Source organism: Apus apus, chromosome 6 (assembly GCF_020740795.1).
Source record: "Apus apus isolate bApuApu2 chromosome 6, bApuApu2.pri.cur, whole genome shotgun sequence".
Taxonomy (NCBI): Eukaryota; Metazoa; Chordata; class Aves; order Apodiformes; family Apodidae; genus Apus; species Apus apus.
Window position 1 is genome coordinate 39,136,765 of NC_067287.1, and position 24,037 is coordinate 39,160,801.

Sequence of the window (24,037 nt, forward strand, 5' to 3'; positions counted from 1 at the left end):
GTTCCATTATTCTACAGCCTACTTATTCTCTTGGTGACTTGGAGGTTACTGCACCCAGGAAAATGCCCAGTAACTGGAGATCCTTGTGGATTTTATTAGGCAGTTGCAAGTCACTCATAACTACACTGAACTTCAGGTCAAGTGAATATGAAATCATCCTTGAAAAATGGTGAGACAACTGCTTCGGGAACATCTAGCACATGTATAACCTGTCTTGCAGGAAAGAAAGAAAAAAATCTTTAGGAGGAGCTGATCAGGCTGATTCAATCATTCCAGATTATCCTTGTCAAGAGTGACTCTTCCTTCCTAGCCTACTGTCTTTACCCATGACAGAGCTCTCTGCACCCATTGATGTTCTGCCTGCCTTTCACATTCCACTGGAACCTGTGTCACCAACCCAGCTCTTCTGCAGAACTTGACGAAAAGGACACAGAGCTGATGACCAGACACTGAACTGCAGCTCTGGGGACTTTGGGTTAACTCTTCACTCTGCAGTTTATCCTAGAGGACACAGGAAGGCTGCAGTGATCCATCACAACGCCCTCTTTTCATAGGGGGAAATGAACCTTATCCCTACCCAGAACTGTCTTTACTATTTGGTTTTTATGTTCTTCAGAGTTAAAATGAACTCAACAAAAAGGATCCAGCAGAGCAGCTCCTCAATTTCCAGAGGGCCTCCAGCACAAAGACAACTCCTTGGGTTTTTCAGTTTTCCAAAGGCAAGGGAGCAAAATAAGATATTTTAAACTGTGCCAAAAATTGCTAGAAACACCAGATGGAAAAATTCTATTTTTCAGGAAAAAAAACCAACAACAAATGAAGAAGAGAATTTAGCTGTTATTATTTTCAAACATTAGACAAGATTGATACAAGCATCAGTAATTAATACAACCTCCTCTTCCCGAGACAAACCAATCCAACATCACAGATGCTGACAACTCCTTCCAGTCAGTGAATGGATGTAGAGAGGGCTTACCCTGCTCAGGTAGCTGCTCTTGGATGTCAGCTGCATTCATTTGATTTTGCTGGAAATCTCTTTCAGAAGGCCTTTCAAATCAGAGAGCTGAAGAATTTAAAGGAAAAAAAAAACAACAAACCAAAACAGAAGAAGAAACTTTGTGTCTATAAAGTCAACCTCACTCATCCCAACAGATGATTGCAGCTTGGGATGAAGGGAAAGGAAGGACATTTTGTTGGTAAAGCTGCAGGCAGGAACAGACAAACCAGCTTACTGTAAAGTATTTCCTCACAGAGGGAGGATTTGGGTATTACTTGCCAGCAGAGAATTAAGGTTATCATATTTTGTTTCAGTTTCAAGGGGAGGATCACAAGACATACTTGGTAGCTCTACATTTCTCTCTTGAAAGTAAGCTATTATTTTGTAATCTAATTTATTTGACAGCAACCAGAAGCAGCATTTTGAAGTACATGTGGGCCTTTTCACTCTTGGACTTCTAAAAAGTCTGTTCTTCACACCGAAGCAACTCCCCACACCAGAGATAAAAAGACATAAATCAATCAAGCCCCAAAAAACACCCCTCGTGCATATATATAGAGCATCCTTTGTTTACCTAGGAGGGGTTGCCTGTGCTACTTGAAGGCCTCCCACAACACACCTGAACTGCCATTTCATTTTAGAAGCAGAAGTTAAACGAAAAAATAAATTAGGATTAATTACCTCCTGCCTTCAGCACTAGAACTTAAGTTGAACAGAACATGTGTTTGAGAAGTGTATACTCTAAATTAGTTTTCCTTCTAGTCCATCCAAGAAGGAATATTGGGAAACACTTCAATGCTAAGCAAGTTCCTTTCTGCTTCATTTTCCAGCACAATGTGGAGCCACAAAGGGAATCAAAGGTGCAAAGGAGCACATTAAAAAAGCCCAACTAAAAGGGGGGGGTGGCAATAGGACCAAAGCCTGCACATGGCTCTCAGTGATGCCCATTGTCCTTGTAAGCCACTCCCTGCTTTACCAGACAGAAGCACCTCCCCAGAGCAGCCTGAAACACACCCACCTTTGCATCCAGTTGTCTGAATCGATGCAGCATCCTAAAAACAGAAAGAGAACACAGAAGAGAGGACTGAGACCAGTATCCCAGGCGCCTTGGCTAACCACCCTCTCCTTGAAATGTGGGCAGCAGGAGCCTAGCTGGAGCTAAGAGACCTAGTCCTCACCTCTGGCCTAAGAGAAACTTGGGACTTTTTGCAATCCATTCTTACCAGCTCTTCCCTTACCTTTGATTTAGGGAAATCCTGAAGCTGCTGGAAGCTAGCTGCAAAATTACACCACCATTCCCAGCAGTTAGCTGGGTCTGCTAGCTTTCTTCTTACTTCCCTCTTAAATTATCACTCTGAAAACCCTGAGACAGATCCCAAAGGTAGTGTCATGATCTGGCAGTCAGAGTAGTTCCAGTCACCAGCCCTCTAATACCACCATTTCAAACAGCATGTTCCCCTCTCCAGAGGTCTTTCTAGTCACGCTGTTATGTACACACCTCTACATAGACTGATGCCTTGGGAATGCTTGATATTCCAGGTCCAACACTAAATATTATATGCTAACTGGACAACGTTACAAAACTAGTCAGCTATAGCACTGCTTTCCATGATGAGACCTCAAAACACTACAGGAAGGCAGTATTTTCTCCTCCAGTGGCCAAACAATCACAGAATGAATCATACAATGCTCTGGGTTGGAAAGGACCTTAAAGATCATTTAGTATCAACCTCCCTGTCAAATAGAAAGGCTCAAGTTCAGAAAGGTGATGTCATTTGAGAAATGCTGTGTGGGAAATGGTTCTTCTTCCCCACGTAAGTCTGAACAAAAGGCCTTTTAAGTCAGCAAAGGCCTTCTGCTGATTATACCCAGGCCTGCTGCTCGAGGACAACTGAAAGCAAAACACCAGCTGTGACACGAGGCAGGAGGGATGGGCGACAAGTTCTGCACTGCCCCTCATAGTTACGGCTCCAGCCCGGGCGCGTGGCTGCCCGCTGGCTCTGGGCACGAGTGTCAATGCCCCGGGCGCTGGCACCGACGGGCAGGGGGTCCCTGGGCTGTCAAAGGCCGCGGGTCCAGCAGGTTCAGCGCCCTGCGTGGGACCCCCCTGCTGCTGCTCAGCCCTGCCCCGCCACGCCCGGACCTGCCTGCGCCCTGCCCGGGGGTCCAGCCCAGCCCCAGGGGTGGGCGCGGGGCCCTGAGCTGCTCTGCCCGAGCCCCCCGTCCTGCTGCCGGGAAACCAAGGCCCTGCCCCCCGAGCCACGGATGGGGGGACCCTGCGGAGGAGAGAAGCTGCCGGGGCTCGGAGGGGGCACCCACAGCCCCCCAGGGCTCGGAGGGGGCACCCACAGCCCCCCGGGCTCGGAGGGGGCACCCAGAGCCGCTGCCCCCTCCCCACACACCCAGCGCCGGATGGAAGCGCCGCGGGAGGGAACGATTCCGCGCGACCCTCTTCCTCTCCCCACTCCTGCGCCCACATCGCGACCTCTCCGCGGAGGAGGGTCTGTGGGGCCTGCCCTCCTGCCTCCCTCCCCTTTGATCCACAGCCCCGGCTCGGGGAGAACCTGCTCAGGGCACAGCTCTTTGCGCGGCCCTGAAGGACACAAGACGGACACGTTGCCCTGGCAGCCATGTGCCCGTTTGACGTTTTTCCTAAACCTCACCCCCCAGGTTGTGTTAACCCTTAATAAACCGGTTAATTCCTGAAACAAACATCGGCTTCGGTAACAGTTTGTGGGCGCGCTGAGGGTGGGATTCCAGCCTCCAGCCCCAGCAAGGTCCCGCAGCGGCCGCCCCTCTGAGGGGCGAGCGCCAGGTCTGAGCCCTCGGGGTCGTTCCCAAACCCCCCAGCCCGGGGGAAGGCGCGGGAGCCTCAGGACGGCGGGGCCGACACGGGGCGGGTCGCGAGAAGCCGAGACCCCGGCCTGTGGGCAGAGGGGCTGGGAGCCCCACGTGGGGCTGCTCAGGGCAGGGGAGGCTGGCCCGACTAAAAGCTGATCCTTCTGAGCTTAATGTACCTGCACCAAGGGAGGAAGGTGACCCTGGCTGGGACTTAACTGCCTCAGGACTGCGGGGCCACGTGTCGGGGGCGACGTCCTGCGCCAGGCAGTTGGAACAAGGACATTTAACACATCTACCCAACTCCTGTGTGCACGATGTACCATTACAACCCTAATGTTTACAAATATGTTAAGGGTGAGTGTCTGGAGGATGGAGCCAGGCTTTGTTCAGTGATGTCCAGTGACAGGACTAGGGGCAATGGGTGCAAAGTGGAGCAGAGGAGGTTCCCTGTGAATATCAGAAAACAATTCTTTACTGTGAGAGTGACAGAGCACTGGGACAGGCTGCCCAGAGAGGCTGTGGAGTCTCCTTCTCTGGAGACATTCAAACCCACCTGGACACGTTCCTGTGTGATGTGCTCTGGGTGACCCTGCTCTGGCAGGGGGGTTGGACTAGATGATCTTTCGAGGTCCCTTCCAACCCCAAAGATTTCTGTGATTCTGTGATACTGCTGGTAGCATCTAACCAGCCCAATCAACGATTCCTAAAGAGAGTCTGCAGCAGCTGGCAAAAAAAGCCATCATTTCACTTAAAAAATAAAAAGGCACCTGTAAGCGGAGTTTATTTATCTACTTGTTAGCTTGTAAAACAGTTAGAGCTGCTGAAAACTTGGTTTCACCACAAATACTCAGCAGAAAGTCAGGAGAGTGAAGACAAAGGACAGACTTACTCTTCTGATGAATCATTTGCTTTGGTGTTCATTTTGACAAGGTAATTTTCCTTCATGACAGCTTCCCATGCCAGAATTTCATTGTCCTCATTTTTTGAGCCTGGAAAATATAGGTGAAGAAAAACACCACCACTAGATTTGGTTAATTTGCCTTTCCATTGCTAAGAAGCCAAAAGGCTGGGTTAGTGCTTGTGTTCAGAGGCTACTGGTTCCCTTCTCTGCTTCCAGAGCATTTGCAGCCCCACTTCCCACCTGTGACACAGCTCTGATAAACAGACATCAATTTCAATGGATGCTCCTCTCAGCCAGAGCTGGTTAAAAAATAAACAAACAAACACCCCAACAAATTCTAAAAGTCTTTCTGGATTTTTAGTCTTGGTTAAGACTAAAAGGCAAGTGCCGTGTGAAATAGCAGCCCCTTCAACAGATGTAGGACATTGCAGAAGGTTCCTCTCTGGGGTTAAGCTACATAACCCTGTATTGGATCATTAGGAATAACGTGTTCATAACCACGTTGCATGACTTAGCATTGAACTAAAACATTTCAAAATGATGAAGCATTATCTTCTCTAAAAGGCATCTCCTGTTGCTGCTGCAAATTAGAGTGACAGAGCATCAAAGTCCTTCAGGGTACTACTTCTACATTTTATCCTGCTCCAAACCAGACAGCACAAACCACAAGGGTTTTAATTTAAAAAAAAAATAAATTAACAGAGATGAAAGAAGCCCACAGCTGGCAAATGACTGAAGTCCCATTTCCTCCCCCAGTGCTCCTCTGCCCTCACCCAGCCTCACTTCTTCTTCCAGGTACTGACAAGCATTTCAGCAACATTTCTGCAGGAGTCAGGTGAGGAAGCCAGAGTTCTGCAATAGTTAATACATTGGTTTTGCTTTCTCCATGCAGTGCTGTTCCTGTCACCAGCTCAACCACAATGACACTCTGGCTCTAATTAATCCTTTCAGTTGCTCTTAGAATGGCAACATCCACTGTGCACCACTTGGGCAGAAATATCTGCTGTTAAACAACCTCCCCAGTAAGGAAAACAAGCAGTGATTTGTCAGCCAAAATTATTTAGTTAGTGCTAAGGAATTTTATACCTCAGAGCAGGCATCTTTCTCCTAAACTAATAACAAATCCAGGCTGTGCTGCAGGGCAGCAGTCAGGCTGCTGATGGATGGGAATAATTCTGTCAATTAACTCAACCTACCCTCTCCCATCTGCTTCACAATGGCACTTAAAAAAGCAAAAACACTCAATTTGTTGGGGGAAACAAGATTGTTAAAACAATTAATGTCTGTGCCCTCTGACAGAGTAAATAAGGGGGAAATAGCTGGAGGGCTGACTCAGCCCCTCCTGCATGTCTGAGCCAGGTTGTCCATTTGGCCACATCCAGAGGGCCAGGAGACTCTGCATTCTCTGTCCATCACTCCTCAGCAGGGAGAGGAGCCTCTGAAGAAGACTGGGTTCTACCAGGCTGCCCTGGCAGCTACTGCCTGTCTTAGCTGGGAGACTGTAATGGAAGGACAAAAAAAGAAAAGAAACAATTCCTGAGTGGTAAGCAGAGGTGAAGACCACCTCTTGTACAAGTTACCCAACCATTCTGAGCTTGCAAGATCAGGGATCTCTGCCCCTGGCGAGCAGGGCAGGAGGGAGGCACCACCAGGTGCTAATGACAAATGGGACAGTTTGCATTTTTCATGCAGAGCATGAAGATGGCACTCAGCTGCTGCAGGCTCTGGATGAATTTATGCAGTGTTCTAACCCCCCAAAATACTTTCAAAGCTAGGAAGCAGCATAGGCAGCCCTAAACTGATAGGATTAATTTGATGACTTAATTGATTTACATACATGAGGTAATTCTGCCTCAGAATGGCTTGGACAAGAAAGCACTACATGACTACACAGTTCTGCAGTGGAGCAGATAGAACATGGTAGAACACAACAGCTCTCTCACCAGACCAAAACCAAAGCTATTGGAGGGTGGAGATCACAACAACGGTCACTGGAGTTTCAGCATAAGGAGTTGGGAGTATAATTCCTCATATCCTAGAGGGAGCACACCTGGAGTACTGAAGGAAAATTATGGGTGAGAAACAGCTAGGGTCTTGGATTTGAATCTTATCAAAGGGGTTTCCAGCAACACAGTGGTTTTGCACTTGATGAAGAACATGAATGAGCTGTTCCTCATTTCCAGTACAACCACCTCTTCCAGGGTCTATGTTGCCCTTGAAAATCTCCACACACGCCGCCTGCTTGAAGCCCACCATGCCAGGGAAGAGCTGCAATGCACCTCCCACAGAGCTGACCTGTAGGCAGTAAGGAATAATCCTACTTACAGCAGATAGATGGCTCTTTACTTTCTTTCCTGCAGCAGCATTTGAAACATTTCCTCATCACCATGAATATGTAGGCAAAGATAACAAAGGGGAAGGGGATGGTCAAGCGACTGCAATATTCTTGGACCAAGAAGTAACGCTGGAACTTCCACACCTGGTCATTGTTCTCCTGGACTGATCCAACGGTGTAACTAACAGGGGAAGACAGAGAAAGCACCTACAGTGTCAGTTACTCACCACAGACCTGCACCAGAGCCAACACATGCAGTGTTTTTCTTTATTATACCCAGGCATGTTTACATAAAGGCATCCTGGAGTTGGTAGTTTTTACTGACCAGGAGGTTACTGAGCTTGTTCTCCTCTTCAGAGAGAAGTTTGAAAGTGGGAGGAGCTAAGGCCATAGAAAAAAAAAAACAACCTCAGGTTACAAATAAGCTGGAAGAAATTGGAGCAGGGAGAAAACACTCCCCATACTTTCACTACCTTAGCTCTAGGTGATTTTCTTCCAGTCTAGACACATGAGAACAGGAGGCTTCTTTGCAAGATATTGCGTCTCATTAGCTCATCACCTCACTGCTTTCTAAGCAAAAAAAACCACCAAACCCCAAACCCTAAAAATAAAACGTTCACAAAAAATGAAAAGCTCCTGAGATTTTCAGTGGAGGCATTAAGAGTGCTCCAGGCATAGATCAAACCTAAGCACTGCATGGATCCAGCGAAGCAGCAACCCTGAGGACCAACAGCTCACAGACTGCCTGACCTTTGATGGCTGACACTACACAGCAGATGGATGCTTCCAAAATGTCTGTGTTGAGGTCCTAAGGGACCCTTCCACAAGAGAAAAGAAAGCTTTCTCCTGCTGGAAATTATCTTTTGTTGTAGAAGATAAATACAATTTCAGAAGTATCTAAAATTATTCATCCATTTCAGCTAATGCATACTGGATGCAAAGAAAAAGTTGGATTCTCAGTTCTTAACATTAACATATACTTATAATGACAACATATAGAGACACTTATTAGACTGTCTAATATTCACCATTATTATTAAAGATTGACAAATTCTATGTACACTGGTTTTAGGAGGAGCCATCACAGATTCACACACTTCTAACTGCATCAAGAAGAAAATCACCTGGGATGACAGTTTGCCCATGGGGCTTCCCAAGCTCAGGACAATGCAGCACTCCTGCTTCATCAAATCATTCCACCTCCTGCTAAAATGAACTATGCAAAGTTCTGAGTGTGTTGTTAGAGAATTCATGCTGGGTCCTTCCACAACATAAGCTGTACTGACAAACCAGAGCATTTACCATTAGGTGCTGTTAGAAGAAGTGTTCTAGCAACTATCAGAAGCTTCTAGGGTAGAACTGTCTTACTGCTACACTTTTCTTTATTAATGTGAATTGCTTTCAGCCTTTCTAGGGAGTGCAAGCACTGCCTGCTGTCCCCAGGTCCTGTGCAGGGTAAGAAAACATGTACAATAAGGAGATACACTGCACCAGTCCTAGCTGCCTTGTCAAAAATCACATTTCTGACTGTCTTTGGAGGCCAGTTCAGTGTGGGAAGAATGGCTCAGAGTAGAAGGGAGAGCAGATATCAAATCTGAGGCCTTCAACTCATCACACTACTGCATCTTATTCTCAGGCCAGTAAGAACTGGCACTGTCCTTGGGAAGGGAGATCCTCTTGAGGCAATATATAGTTAATAATGTGCACAACAGCCTCCATTTCTATTTGGCAATTCAGTGCTGGCTGTATGATAAAGGCAGCAGTTACCAGCACCACATTTCAGGCATCTGATCCATCATCTAAGTGGTGTAACACCTCACAAGACACCAGAAAAGCTCTCCTGACTGGTAGACCCACAGACAGACAAATTTACCATGTAAAAACAGAGCTGATGACATTTTTCAAGACAAAGTCCTTTTGTATGCCCGAAGGACATGCAGCCCATTGCCAGCAGTTTAAGCCAGAGCAATAAATAGCAGGCCCACCAGAGCAGTACAGACCCATCAGCACCACACAGATCTGGTTAATAAAACCATAGTATCACAAACAGACTGCAATAATAATCACTCATTTATTGAGTCTACCAAGGTTAGTTGTGCAGCAACTCATACTTGGTAAAGCACTGAGCAAGCACCCTCAATGTGAAGCAATAAGCCCCCTGTGCACAGGATGCTTAGGTAAGCAGTGAGAGGACAGGCACCATCCATCCTCACAAGGCTGTACTCCTTTTGATCAGACTGCTGTGAGAAATTAAAATCCAGCTGGGGCCAGTCACAAGGGGTGTTCCTCAGTGTTGGGACTGTTTCTGTTTAACACCTTTATTGATGATCTTGATAAGGACATCAGTAAGTTTGCAGATGACACCAAGCTAGGTGGGAGTGTTGATCTGCATGAGGATAGGGAGGCTCTACAGAGAGACTTGGATAGATTGGGCTAATGTCAATGGTCTGGGCTTCAACAAGGCCAATGCTGGGTCCTGCACTTGGGCCACAACAACCCCAGGCAACGCTCCAGGCTTGGGGAAGTGTGGCTGGAAAGTGTCTGGCAGGAAAGGACCTGGGGTTCTCACTGACAAGTGGCTGAACATGAGCCAGTGTGTGCCCAGGTGGCCAAGAAAGCCAGTGGCATCCTGGCTTGTCTTAGAAATAGTGTGACCAGCAGAAGGAGAGAGGTGATTGTCCCCCTGTGCTCAGCACTGGTGAGGCCACCCCTGGAGTGTTGTGTCCAAAATTTGCATTCAAAAAATTGAACAGCCAAAGAAATTCTTTTCTACCAGATCCTGTCTTCAGTAACTCATACCTGGAGATAATCCTGTGTTCCTAGGAAGCCACACCCTAAAACTTTCTCTGAAGAAGCTCAATACCAGCAGCTCCTGCTCATGTTAAACACACTTGGTAATGCACATGGTCAAGCCTCAGGATGGCCTAGCAGCAAGTGTAATATCCCCCAGTAACCTCTAAGTCTGGTCCTTGCAATACCAGTAGCACTGGTCTGGTTTTCTGCTTGTGCCACTCATCCTGTTTCCTCTCCAAAGAGCCTTTTAGGCTTCCCTACAGGGAGGTGTTACATGCCCAAATAAACTATCAAGATCAATGGATGGTCATCAACTCCCACCTTTTTTTTTTTTTAATGCAGGGAATGGAAACTTCATTTGCCTAAAGTCTCTTCTCTGGAGCACTGATTTATATTGATGTCCCTCAAGGCCTTAATTTCTCTTTAATGTTGTGACAGTTTTGGGCACCTCAATTCCAGAGAGATCTCAAGGTGCTGAGCGAGTGCAGAGGAGGGCAACAAAGCTGGTGAAGGGTCTAGAGAATAAATCTGATGAAGAAGGCTTGAAGGAGCTGGGAATGTTTAGTTTGAGGAAGAGGAGGCTGAGGGGAGACCTCATCAGTCTCTACAACTGCCTGGAAGGTCATTGTGGAGAGGTTGGTGCTGGTCTCTTCTCACAGGTCATCGGCAACAGAACAAGAGGGAAGGGCTTCCAGCTGCACCAGGGCAGGGTCAGACTGGACATTAGGAAAAGTTTTTTCACAGAGAGAGTGGTCAGACCCTGGAACAGGCTGCCCAGGGAGCTGGTTGAGTCACCATCCCTGGATGTGTTGAAGGGTCATTTGGATGTGGTGTTGGTGGATGTGGTTTAGGGAAGAACTTTGTAGAGTAGGGATGATAGTTGGGCTGGGTGATCCCAAGGGGCTTTTCCAACCTGAATGGTTCTGTGATTCTGTTATTCTAAATGCTGAAGAGCCTTGCCTTTGTTCACCTTCCCACACCCCACCCTTAACTTGAGGGGCCTGTTTCAAGCTAGGAACTCTGTCCAGACTATTCCCAGCAGTTTCTCTGCAAAAGACACAAGCAGAGTCCTGCTCTTTCCCACGACTTCATTCTCAGAGGGATACTGATACAGAGATCACAAGCAAGTGACGGGTCTTTTACCTACCCAAACATGGCCACAAGCAGGTTCACAAGGAGGATGTTAGTTGAGAGCATATAAATGCAGACAAGGGGAATGGTAATCCACTCTGGGAAGCGGGGTTGGTTGTTGGCATCCAGCTCCACACACAAGGGCTTGGACTCATTCCCAGAAAAGGTGCAGCGGTCGAAGTTGTAGGTGGTACCTCAGAGGGTGAGAATGGAGAGCAAACAGTGAGCACTCTCCTGCTCTTTCTTCTGGGTCCAGCCCCAGGTACTGCCACCAACCACAAAACGTGTGGTCTGCTCCTTCCCACCTCCCCACCCAAACCTCGCCTTGTTGCTGCTTGGAGCAACGGGGTCAACAGAGGACTGGACAACCACTGAAGGGACAGAGCCTCCCACCCGCCCAGAAGAGCCTCCCACAGAAGACAGTACCATCAACATCATCAGGGTAGTGGCCAAACATAGCCAGGTACGGCTCATAGATGACGGAGCGAAATATCCACTCCCAGCGGTGCTCGTTCTTCCTCAGGATGCCCTGTCTGGCCACACCAAAGGCCACCATCCACACAGCAAAGAGGAAGAGGAAGAAGAAGACATCTATCATCTGAAAGAGGACAAGAGAACTTCTTTCTCTCCAATTTGATATTAGGGTGGAGAACAAACATTAGAAAAAACCTACAGATTGAGCACCATTTTAGTGCAAGTTTGCAGATCATGGCTCCATACATTTACAGTCTCACACACACACAAATAATTACCCATTCCCACTCGGGGAAGTCAGACACTGGCCAACAGTTTCATTAACTTCTGCCTCTTCATATTTAGGTAATCCAAGACTGGTAATAACCCAGCTGAGCTTTCCCATTTGTTGCAGACCCACCTCCACCATGATCTGCCTTCCCACTAGCCCCCAGCATCTTACTAGACTTACTCAGAAGGCCAAACAAAAGATGGACAGCAAACAATCCTGTGTTGTTGCTCCCATATCCTAAGGCTTTCTACGACCAGGTCATGTCTAGACTTTGGTTTGCAGCAGTGGGACAAGGCTTTCAGGGTAAGCTGCCACTGTCACTACATAGCTGGTTTTTACATTCCATAGATGCCAATCCTCTGCCATGGCACAAGACAGCCCAACCACTGTAGAAAAGCAGAACATTTGGGAAAACCTCTTCCCAAAACCCTCTAACAGCACTCACTGCACATGCCCTTTGAGTGCCATTCTCTAGACAGGCTCCCCAGCATGCAAAGGTGTCCCTGGAGGGAAGATCAGCTCCAGGGGACATGGAGATTCAAGCAGACATTCTCCAGCTCTCCAATGCTCCTCATTCCCACACCTATCTCTGGGCCAGCTCTGTATTAAATCGAATTCCATTCAGCTACAAAGGGCAGAATCAGCCAGGCCACTCCATGAGAGGCTGCTCACCACCCAATTATCCAGTTCCTTGTGTGATGGATGCAGTGGAAGACAGAAGTCCTCCTCCAATAGCATTCATTGCTATTGTCTTGTTTGGGGAGCATTGTGTGAGCAACAGGAGTGAGGGAATATACACTGAAACAATGGAAACCTGTACGACAAAAGCTACCAGGAAGCAAATTTCCTCTTCAGTTCTTCAACCTGATCTTCATAATTTCCCTATACAGAGGAAGAGAAAAAGGCCCTGCTCTTAATTAGGATCTATTTAAATCTTAATGAAACCTGTTTAGCAGGTTTAAGAGACAGATAACTTGCTGCCATCATCAGAATGGTGGTGATTTTCACTCTTGAGGAAAAACGAGGTGTCACAGCATTCACATAGATTCTTGAAAAGCTGCCAGAATCTTACCATCCTCTGCAGCATAATAATTTTGGGTCCTAGATTCCTGCTAACTGTGAAAATATGGATCAGCCTCAGAGTAAAAACTATGTAGTCCAAACAGAAAATGACTCTCCCAGAATACCAAGAGCTTTCATCAGATGAGTGAAGCCTGATGGAGACAGTAAGAGAAAATGAAGAGAAGTGTTGGGTAAAGCATGTGGAGGTCAGGAGAAAACAGACTGAAATGGGGAGTAGAAAGTAACTGGGAAACAGAGCACAGCTATGCAGGACCCTATGCCCCCTCCTGCCCACTCCCACCTGATGACAGCTGGTAGAACTGGCTAGAGAGAAAATATTACATGCAGATGTTCCCCTTTTTGCTTTATTTCATTTCTTTATTTGCTTTTAAAATTTTAGTGTCAAGATCTGGCAGCATTGGGGCCTTCATAAAGAGCAAGGAAATTGGTGAACACATCCGTTTCCAAAACCTTGCTACAGATTGCAGTCAAAACCCAGAAAGGAAACAAAGCCACAACATGGCCACAAGAAAGGATATTCACTCACCTGAACACAATCCCCGCTATGAAGTAGAAGATTGCTAGTGTATCCATAACATTCCACAGATCTAAGAAATACTTACTGCCATTCATGTACCACTGGAAAGCAAGAAGAGCAGCAAGTAACCATCACACATGCTTTTGATCAAAGGTACAGATTTAGTTTATTCTGTCAACCACCTCTTTATCTCTTTTTGAAGTACAAGCCTAGTAAGGATCTGCCCATTCCCAGACTGACTGGGGTGCTGCACCCTGGATCCAGAGTTTGCACAAGAAAGTACTTCTGGATATAATTAGAGGTGACTCGTTAGGACAAGTTAACCAGGAGAAACCTCCAACAGGCCTAAAAAAATAGACCGAGTCCCTCATCATAATTCTTTTTGATTTTCACTGAAATAACCAAAGCTGAGTGGAGTACTGACCAGTGACTCTCTCCCTTACTGGCACATCCAAGGAAGGCAGTTCTGCGCTCAGTACTTCTATGGGAACTGAAGATGAAGGGGAGTTTTCTTCTAACTGCAGAGGAAGCTGTAAGCAGAGAGTCCCCACTTGGCCATTTGCACAATTGTTGGGTTTTCTTCACATGCTGGGACACATGGCTAAAGATGAACAGGGTGGCAGCCTCCAGACCAGACACTATTTCAGCATCTTGGGACCAAGAAACAGCTCACTTCCTATCTAAGGTACCAAAGGTTGAGCATTGAGTGAGGACAGCATGTCTGACATCAGTGACACTGGGTTGTTTCTGTCTAGCAACTCCCTCAATCAAACAAGTTGTCTGGCTCTGTTGTGTTTTCCATGAACAGCTGGATGAGGAGGGCCCAAAAGCCTCTCACAAAGCACATCACTACACTAAGCTGTATTAAATGCAGCAGGGTTAAGCTTGATGCCTCTTCTACTAAAGGGCACAACTGTGGATGGAGGAAAGGAAACAGGTTTTGATCTCCAGCAAAAAGGAAAAAAACAGGCAGATACATGTAAGCAAGTAAGAACAACTGTGATAGCAGTGCAGGCCAGTACTTCAAATATCAAGTAGTTCCTATGGCTAAGAGTTCATGTGCATGGAGGTTCTGTCCAGGTTCCTTCTGAGAAAACGAGGCTTTCCTGCACACCCCACCAGTCTATCCACTCACCTGGCTGGAGGCTACATCCATGTGGCTAAGAAGGTAGCAGGAAAAATACATCTCTGATTTCACTATTGCCATGACAGCCCTAAATGGGATGTCAGAAAGGAGCTCTGGCTGGTTAAAAAACTCTAGGATCATCAGGAGTGAAAACAAGCCTGATCCAGTGGCTTTTTGGTTCAGACACAATGAAACAATCTGCTTTACATTTAGAACAATGTCTCGTAGATTCCATTTCCCCAGGCACAACACTCAAATCAGAGGGTTGATTTCTCCCCAGAATTAGTTATCTGACTGCAGCAGCTACAGTGGAACCCCAGGCAACATTTAGTTTTCCTTTGACAGGAAAAACAAAATCTGATACAATCCTGCTCTTGGAAATATGAAGGACTCAGGTACTATTTTGACTTCAGAGTTAGACCAATGCACACCCAATCTACCACAGAGGAAGCCAGGCAGAAAGTTTCCTGGGACACTGGTCTGCATTTTGCTCCTGAGCAAAATAGGTTTGAAGCCAGGACACTGGCTTAAGATGACTTTAAATCTCCAATAAACTCTCTGGTTTTAGCCGCCTCCACTTTCACCATCAAAACTGGTACCGTTGCCACCAGCTATGAATGGGATTACTGGGATCTGAAGCTGTTCTAACCTGCTCAGGGTAGTGAGAAATAGTGACATTGATAGAAAAAAAGGGTTTCTATCCCTAAGGCTTTCCCCAGGATTTTTGCTGGGTACACACGGGAAGGGCAAGGACAGGTCCAGAGACACCAGAACCTAAATCAGCAGAAACAAACACTCCATTAGTGTTTTCATTGCAATGGAGCCTTTTACTTCACCCCATTTTCCTCAGCAAGTGAAGTTGCCTTAAACAGAGAACCACCTTGACTATTGCAAAGGAAGGAGACCACACAGCAAGTTAAGCACAGTAGCATCAACACTCAGCAATGTCATTTGAGCTCATGTAAGAAACACTATTGCAGGGTGGCCTGACCCAGCAGACCCCACACACACTCTTGTGCAGACTAATGCCTTACAGGAGTCTGAGAGCAGCACAGAAACCACACACCCATTTCTCTTCCCATTTCCCCAGCATCTTCCTAGTATTTTGAACACTAACTGGTAGAGACCCAGGTGACTGAAGAGCAATGTATTTCATCTCTTCCCTTAACACATGAAGCAGGAATAACATCAGCTCTGCAGCCAGCTGTAAGGCAGTCAGTCACACACACAGTTCCCACACCAGCACAAGCAATGCAGGCAATCCAAAGCTGGTCCCTGGGACTACATAAAACTAACAAAAACTGTATTTATCATTAAAAGACCAAGAGAAATATATTATATCTTGCTCATTGGTTTAAAAAAAAAAAAAAAAGGTGGGGAGATGTGGAGAAGAGAGGCAAGAATTACTTGATCTAGAGGTATGTGCCCAGATACATGAGTTAAATCCAATCTCCTATTCTCATCTCCTCTGGCAATCCAAGCCCAGCACTCCTGAGGATATCTCCACTGGCATCAGTTTATCCACCCAGCCTCAAAGTACATACACACTCCTCTCAGTGCACGGACACTGCAGCTACTGGGGCACAAGCAGGAATTAATCACTAGCTGGGGGGGAAATACATTCATTGTGCCTGAACAGATCTCCCAAGAAGTGGCTGTAACTTAGAGGCAGTCTGTGCTGCCTTACACCACTAGGAGGGGGAAAAGCACCAGGCTTTTCATCTAGCACTAAACGTTTGCAAGCCTGCCTACTTGTCTCACTTCATCACAAAGCAGAATGAAGACCAGCACGTAAAGGATTATCTCCAGAGCAGTGGGTTCCTTCTGGAAATCCATCAGCAACACGTAGGCGAAGAGTAGCAGGAAAGCTATGTAGAAGATGACATTCCAGGAGAAGACCACAAAGGGGGAGGTGAAGAACGACACGTAGTACAAGAAGAGTTTCTTACTCTTCTCCACAGGCTTTTTCCTGAGGAAATAGGATAGGAGAAAGGTCTCAAAGCACAGCTTTTGTGCCTGGAAACATTCATGCTCTTCAAAGTGAAAATGAGACAGGTGCAAAGCCTGGCACAGGACATGTGGCTTTCTGCAATGGAGTGACTACATCAGTGCTACAAATACAGGTTGAAAAAGCTGGGATTGTTCAGCCTAGAGAGAAAGCTCCAGGGAGACCTTAGAGCACCTTCCAGTGCCTGAAGGGGCTAAGGGACAGCTGGGGAGCGGCTGTTTACAAGGGTGTGCAGTGATAGGACAAAGGCCAGTGCCCCTAAACTGGAGCAGGGTAGATTTAGATACTAGGAAGTTCTTCACAATGAGGGTGAAGCATTGGAATAGGCTGCCCAGAGAGGGGGTGGAGGCCCCATCCCTGGAGACATCCAGGCTCAACCAGGCTCTGAGCAACCTGATTGAGTTAAAAAGATCCCTGTGCACTGCAGGAGGGGCTGGACTAGATGGCCTTTAAAGGTCCCTTCCAACACCACACATTCTGTGATTCCATGAATCTATGATACATTACTTCCAAGGTAATGACAATCTGCACCCGCTGACCAGACACACAAGTGGAACCTTCAGATCAGAGTGAGGACACATCTGCCAAAAGCTTATTCAGCCCTTAAATAATTTTGAGAGAGACTGAACACTGGAACAGGCTCCCCAGAGTGGCTTTGGAGTCTCCATCCTTGGAGATACTCAAAACCCAGCTGGATACAGTCCTGGGTAACCTGCTCCAGCTGACCCTGCTTTGAGCAGAGGGTTGTTGGACTAGATGATCTCCAGAGGTGCCTCCCAACCTGAACTGCCCTGTGATTCTATGGTTAATTGATTTACTTTGCTTCTGCTAATAAGAAGCCATTTGATTACCTGAATGAGATGAAACCACAGCCTATTAAAGGGAAAAAGAACAGGCACAGTATAATCTTCCAGTTCTTAGTATCTCTTGAAATCTCTCCATACCACTGCTTGGAAAGGAAATTCTGCAGGGAAGAAAATATCCTGTTTTAACAGCAGCAAAATAATCTAGGAATCCTATCAGAGGACACTTGATTTAGTAGAATAAAACAACACCCAAACTTTGACATTTCAGTCAAAATAGCTGGGATTCCTGTTTCAACAATACAGAAAGCTTTCCTCAGCAAACTGTGCTGCTTCCTTAGTCCAGCCATTCTCTAGCCTACATGACCACGAGCTCGAAATGAGCAGGACTTGACACAACTTAAAAGGCAGCATTAATTGGAGCAGTACATCCATACTGTGCACACAGGGAACTGTGCCAAGGGAGAAGTCACTTCAGGCAGTCCTTACCATCCAGCTCATTATGATTTGCAGCTCTAAATCAAGTCCTCCCCTCCTAACTTTGCATTGGTGGGCAAATCAGCCAGCTCCTCTCTCAAGTAGAGGCCCCACACCCTGTGTGTAGCATTTTCACAGCCAGAAAATATTGTGGGGCTTTTAAGCTACCCAGACCACAAGAGTTACAGTGAGCTGTGCACCTTTTTTTCACTGACATTACCTGCACCCCTGGCTGGGCGATGAACTGCTGGTCTCTAGCTTCCACTGCCAGCTCCAGACAATTGCTCCCTCCCCAGGCTTCACAGGAATAGGTCAGCAGCTGCTCAGCCAGCTCCTCATCGCTGCTGTAGCACTCGGTGAACAGCTCTGGAGGAAAGAGGCAGCCCCACCCTGAGCTCCAACTTCAGGTTCAACTTCCCACCACCCTGGGTGCCATTGCCTTCAGTGACACCCCAAGTGTAACGTTTCTAATACTGAAGAATGCAGATGCAAGAACTCTGTCCATGTTTTCAGCAAGTCAAAACAACGTGTGCGTTGCTTTACAAACCCACTTGCACGTGTTAAGCCTTCATACAGGGTTTATGTGTGGAATGAAAACCATAATATTACATCAGCTGACATGGAGAAAGCATTGAGTTCTGCACAAAAAATTAAGCAAAAAACCCTGAACTTTTACTCACATGGCTCAGCGTATCAGCTTGTTTCACCTTCTTTCCATACATTTAGCACTGATCTAATGACTCAGACACAGTAGTCCCATGTTAACAGAAGAGTTGAACAACAAGGGCAGAATCTGATGTTTTTTCACAGGTAAATTCATTGCAAACATTGTTTTAGAAAAGCTACAAGCACCTTATTCTGCCCATAGATTTTTGCCACTAACAATGTGTGTAGTATGAAAAACCATTTCTCTCTCCAGCTCTGGACATTTGCCACTCAAAGGCAGTTCTGTTGGTGCATCTGTGACAGCACAACTGCCCTGAAGAGTGATCCAGCCTCTCATCAAGCACAGCAGCCTCCCCTAGAAGCTCTCCTCTCCAACAGCACATTTTCCCAGGCATTTCCCAAAGGGCTGTTACAACTGCCAAGATGCACACATCCAGCAATGCTTTGGGATATTACCACGGAGACTGCAACATGGAGAGAAGTCTTGATAGATAGACTTCAGTGGGACCTGTTCACTTCTCTGTGTCTTGCTACAGGGGATACAGACACCTTTTAGAAAGTGTTTTAAACAGTTTTCACCTTGTGAAGTAGGAGTACTTACCTACTGCTCTTGTCTCATACTCATTAGCGAGTTCCTCAGACTCACCAGCAGCATTGATATCATTCTTCACCTTGGACATGCTTCTCAGGAGCTTGCTGGCCCCAAGGGCTGCCAATGTGCAGCCTCTGGTCTGTAAGAGAGAGTTAAGCCACTCAAAGCCCTCTGAGAAGGGAGTGTGAGCAGAGTCTTTAAAAATTATCAAATGTTTTTTGCAGCTGCTCAGTTCCCAGTCCAGACTGGCAAATGAAGATCCAGTTCAGCAAAGTGACTGGTAACCAACAGTGTATTGGTGAGACAACAACTTTGTGGCCAGTCTGGAAAGGTCTTGCCTTTAATAGCTGTAAATGAGCTTTGCAGCTCTGGCTGAAGATTCATAACAGAGGGTCTGCTCTGCCACAAGCTACACTGCCATTTCCACTGTCCATCAGTCGGGTATTCAAAACATCCACACGTGCAGGGAAGCAGCACTCTGTTTTGGACATGCAGACCAACATGCATCCACACAGACATGGCAGAGGCTCTCTGTTTCAGACACAAAGACCAATGTGAGATGGAGCACCCTTAGCTTTGCTTACATTAGCCTCATATTTACCTGTGAATCAGCCTGTGAATTATGTATTTGATCCAATCATCATTAAATGTACTGTCTAATCGAATCAGAAATGGGTTTCAATCAAATACCTGGGATCAGAACACACCCATATTAAGGAATGGGTGGGAACTCAGCATCCAAGCTCAAACCCAAATGAGAACATACAACACTAGGTAACTGCTAGCTGACTGCTGACTCACCCACAACATTAGCAAAGCATGAAACCCAAACACAAACCAGGTCATATTAAACCTCCTTACAGAGTCACGTTGCAATCACTGATCTTGGTTTTGTGTCTGAAGACAGACCCAGAGCCTTCAAAGTCCAACAAACCAAAGACAAGGACGCCACTGTGCTGTTTGCAGAGCAGTAAAGGAGAATTCAACTTACTTGCTCCCAAATAACTTTAGACAACTCCTTCTTGTTCTGAAGAACTGACCAGATAAACAGAGCTTGCAACGGATGCCTGGTGATAGGACACTCATCCTGAAAGACACAGCAACAGCTCCTCAGCGCTAAGCTCACTAAACTGTTTTCAAGGCTGCCACTCTCCTGCTTTTGTATTTTCTTCCTTTCACAGCCAGCCCACCAATCCCCTCTCCCTCTTATCCAACACTTGTTACACTAATTGAATTTAGTTTATATTTCATGTTAACATCAAAGCCTTGTATTTCCCTATTTGGTGTGGAAGAACCAGTGTCCCTGCTCTGACCCATGCAGTTCAGGCAGCCTCATTCACAGCTTGACTTTGTGCCTAAAGAACCCAGATCAATATCCTCTAAAAGGAACACTAACTTTACACCAGTACCTGCTGGAGTTAAAGCAAGACCCTGAAATTCACAAAAACTTAAAGAGGAATTCCTGTTCCACTATCTGCTTTGCATTAGAGCAGTTAGCACCTGGGAAAGGCAAAGCCATCACAAAGTGACTCTGTAACAACATAATTTTTAAGAATCACAAACTGTGGTGGAAACTCTGGAAGCTAAGCAGCATTTTCACAGAATCACAGAATTGCCACAGTTGGAAAAGACCTCTCAGATCATCTAGTCCTACCATTCACCTGGGGGGGTGGGGTAAAAAAAAAACCCCAACACAACCCACCCAAACAAACAGCAACAACAAGAAAAACAACACCCACACAGTCACTCACCCCACACAACCAACACACAACCACAAAAAACCCGCCATGGCCACTAGAGCATGTCCTGAAGTGCCATGTCTACACATTTCTTGAACATCTCCAGGGGTGGTAACTCCACAGCTGCCTCCCCTGGCACAACTCAAGAACATTTCCTCTAGTCCTGTCATTTGCTTGGGAGAAAAGGCCAATGCCTGCCTTGCTCCAGCCTCCTTCCAGGTAGCTGTAGGGACAATGAGGTCTACTATCAGACTCCTCCAAACGAAACAATCCCAGATCCCTCCAGCCTCTCCTCCTAGGTTACTTGGTTGCTCTTCTCTGGACATGCTCCAACAACTCAATGCCCTTCTAGTGAGGGGCCCTGAACTGAACACAGTACTTGAGGGCTGGTCTCACCAGTGCTGAATACAGGGGCATGAGCACTTCTGTCCTCTTGCTGGCCACACGATTCCTGATGCAGGCCAGGATGCTGTTGGCCTTCTTGTCCACCTGAGCGCACTGCTGGCTTATGATAAGTTGGCTGTCAACCAGCCATCTGGATCCAACTCTCTTCACTACAACTCTCTGGGCTAAGCCATCCAGCCAGTTATCTACCCAGCTAAGCATACATCTGTTCATGCCATGTGCCACCAGCTTCCCTAGAATGCTGTGGGAGAGTGCATCAAAGGCTCTACTGAAGTCTAGATAGACAACATCGACAGCTCTTCCCTCCTTCCTCCACCAGGCAGGTCACCTGGCCATGGAGAAGATCAGGTAGGTCAAGCAGGACCTGCCCTTCCTGAATCCAAGCTGGCTGGGCCTGATCCCCTGGCTGTCCTGCACTTGCTGTGAGTGCACTCAAGATGAACCTCTCCATGATTCTGCCCAGTGCCAAGGTCAGGCTGACAGGCCAGTAGTTCCCTTCTTGTAGATTGGTGTCACACTGGCAAGCCTCCCCTCTTCTGGGATATCCCCTGTTGACCAGGACTGTTGATAAATGATGGAGAGAGGCTTGGCAAGCTTCTCTGGCAGCTCCCTCAGTGCTCTCAGGTGAATCCCATCCAGTCTCATGGATGTGTGAGTGTCCAGGTGCCTTAGCAGGTCATTACTGCTTCCTCCTGGATTATGAGGGGATTGTCCTGCTCTCTGTCCTTATCTTCCAAGCTCAGGAGACTGGATACTCTGGGAGAAGGCCACGAGAGGCCTGGAGGGGACTCACCTGCTGCCCCAAGCAGGGACCTGCTTCCATTCCCCGGAGCTGTCTCTCAGGTCCCCTACTTTGGCGTGGTGACAGGAGGGCAGGGGGTCCTGTACTTGCTTGGAGCCTCCACCTACTGCCTCTTCCTTAAGGATGGTAGGGTGTGGCTCCACCAATCATCTCCCTTTCACATGCCCAGTCCTTCATCTTTCCACCACCAGGCTGAGCAGATCATTTACCTGCTCACAGCACACAGGTGTGTTGTCTCTGCTGTCCTCTGGTACAAGTGACAGGCCCTTACCCATGAGTCTGTCCCAAGATATGGATCTAAATTCCCCAGACCTTGTTGGCACCTCTGTACCAGACCCTGAATTTATATTGGTCTAGATGACATGCACAACTAGAGCACTGATTGTGCTAATAGAACTATTTTAACTCTATCCCCAAATAAACGTCCCCATTTTGCTTGTAGTTCAATGACCCTTATATGCATGTGTAAAATGGGGCAGAATGTTAAAAATAACACAAGGCTGAGACTGTGAAAGCAAATCCTGCTGCTCCAGGAACAAACCAACCTCTGTTGTTCCTCTAAGGGGAATCAAAGTGCTCATCACTTACTGAAAGATGTATCTCCATCTCATCCTTGCTATTTTTGTCGTCTCTTTTAAGACCCCTTCGGAAGTCTTCGACCATCTTCCACACAAATGTGAGGAGTGCATCATTATAGGAGTTCTTTGCAATCTGCAGGTTCTTGAACACCAGGCTGCTGAAATTATTCGTGTACAGCTCTCTAAGGACCTCTGTGGTAAGGAACTTCCTCAGATTCAAGCCATTTTCCAGGAAGAGACGGACAAACTTGGGCCTGTCTTTCACTAGGGCTGTGAACATGACATCCTGCAGGTCAGCAGACTAGGAAGAAATGGAGAAGCAAATATTAGGGGGCAGATGAGACACAAAGGTTACCTAAGAGCTGGCACACGTGACTAACTGCTGCATTTTCCTTCAGGCTGCCACTTTTTCATCACAATGAGGGTTTTTCTGTATGCAATTGCATTTTTTAGATGGCCTAGAGTACCTGTGGCACAGGCAGATAAGCTTTGCAATCAGTAATGTCAATGCAAGGAGGAACAGACACTTATCACAGAGGTTGGGGTGCTGAGATAGTGGTTATTATCACAGTGTCTCTCTTCCCATTGTTCCCCTGCCCCATGCCACTGCACTCAGAGTGGTCTGTACCTCCCAGTTTCGGTCATTGGTGAAGATCTCATCACTGGCCAGGTCCAACTGGTTCCACTCCAGCAGCAGCTTCAGCTGCCCATTCCAGTTATCTCTGTCGTGTTCATTGGTGCTGAAAGCTGCAGAGGAGGAACAATCCTCTAAGACCACAGACAGGAGAGCTTCTTGGCATACCTATTTATCTCTGCTTTTTGACAAGAGCCCTATCAAGTGTCTATCCCCAGACTCGTGCACATTTCCTGATTGGGTTTCAGAGGATGATGGAGGCTTAGAGACTGTATTTATGGTCTAACATGGGCCACAAATGAGCTGCTAGGAGCACCTCATCAACCCAAATCAGCACATTTCCTTCAAGCTCCTCCATGTCCTGCATCCCTACACAAAAGAAATCTTGCAGAATTCCCAACAGAACCCTACACAAGAAGTGTCATGAGAAGCTGTAACATTTGCAGACTTTCTCCACACACAGAGTGGAAAATAAGGTCAGCCCAGCAACCTTCACCAAGTACCAGTTCTGCTCTGCCAGAGTAGTAGGGAGCCCAGGTCTGAATTATTCACAGCAGCAAGTCACTGCACACTGACTGTTAAATATCTGGATACTTCTTTCCCTGCCAGTCAAACCTCCCCAATCCACATATCGAAGATACTTGATTTTACATTTCAGGATGCTGAGTAGTCCAGCTCTGCAGTACAACCATTAAAGATGCTTTGCGTGGCTTCCTGACTCCCTGTGGTGCTGTCTACACATGTGCTGCTCTCAGAGACACCATCCCAGCATCTCCAAAGCTCTGCCAAAATGCCTTCCTGAGTGTGTCTGCACTGGGTTTTGATCTCACCCACACTAACAGAGCCCACGATGCTGCTGCAGGC

General features: G+C 46.9%; 1 protein-coding gene across 3 annotated transcripts in view; it reads right to left on the reverse strand.

Moving 5' to 3' along the window:
- TRPM8 (transient receptor potential cation channel subfamily M member 8) overlaps positions 1-24,037 on the reverse strand; it is a 37,341-nt gene that overhangs the window by 2,498 nt on the left and 10,806 nt on the right. Inside the window, exons 8-22 of one of the 3 annotated variants that reach the window (XM_051624027.1) lie at positions 23,168-23,286; positions 22,550-22,840; positions 20,007-20,102; positions 19,025-19,154; positions 17,978-18,123; positions 17,329-17,441; positions 16,222-16,438; positions 13,353-13,444; positions 12,816-12,957; positions 11,425-11,596; positions 11,015-11,192; positions 7,065-7,255; positions 4,728-4,827; positions 2,016-2,049; positions 977-1,063 (exon numbers count right to left, since the gene is read on the reverse strand). In XM_051624027.1, the coding sequence (XP_051479987.1) occupies positions 1,013-1,063; positions 2,016-2,049; positions 4,728-4,827; positions 7,065-7,255; positions 11,015-11,192; positions 11,425-11,596; positions 12,816-12,957; positions 13,353-13,444; positions 16,222-16,438; positions 17,329-17,441; positions 17,978-18,123; positions 19,025-19,154; positions 20,007-20,102; positions 22,550-22,840; positions 23,168-23,286 (2,072 nt within the window). In that variant the 3' untranslated portion in view covers positions 977-1,012. Of the gene's footprint in view, positions 1-976; positions 1,064-2,015; positions 2,050-4,727; positions 4,828-7,064; positions 7,256-11,014; positions 11,193-11,424; positions 11,597-12,815; positions 12,958-13,352; positions 13,445-16,221; positions 16,439-17,328; positions 17,442-17,977; positions 18,124-19,024; positions 19,155-20,006; positions 20,103-22,549; positions 22,841-23,167; positions 23,287-24,037 lie in introns of those variants that run through there. The other 2 variants (XM_051624025.1, XM_051624026.1) reach the window with 2 other exon arrangements.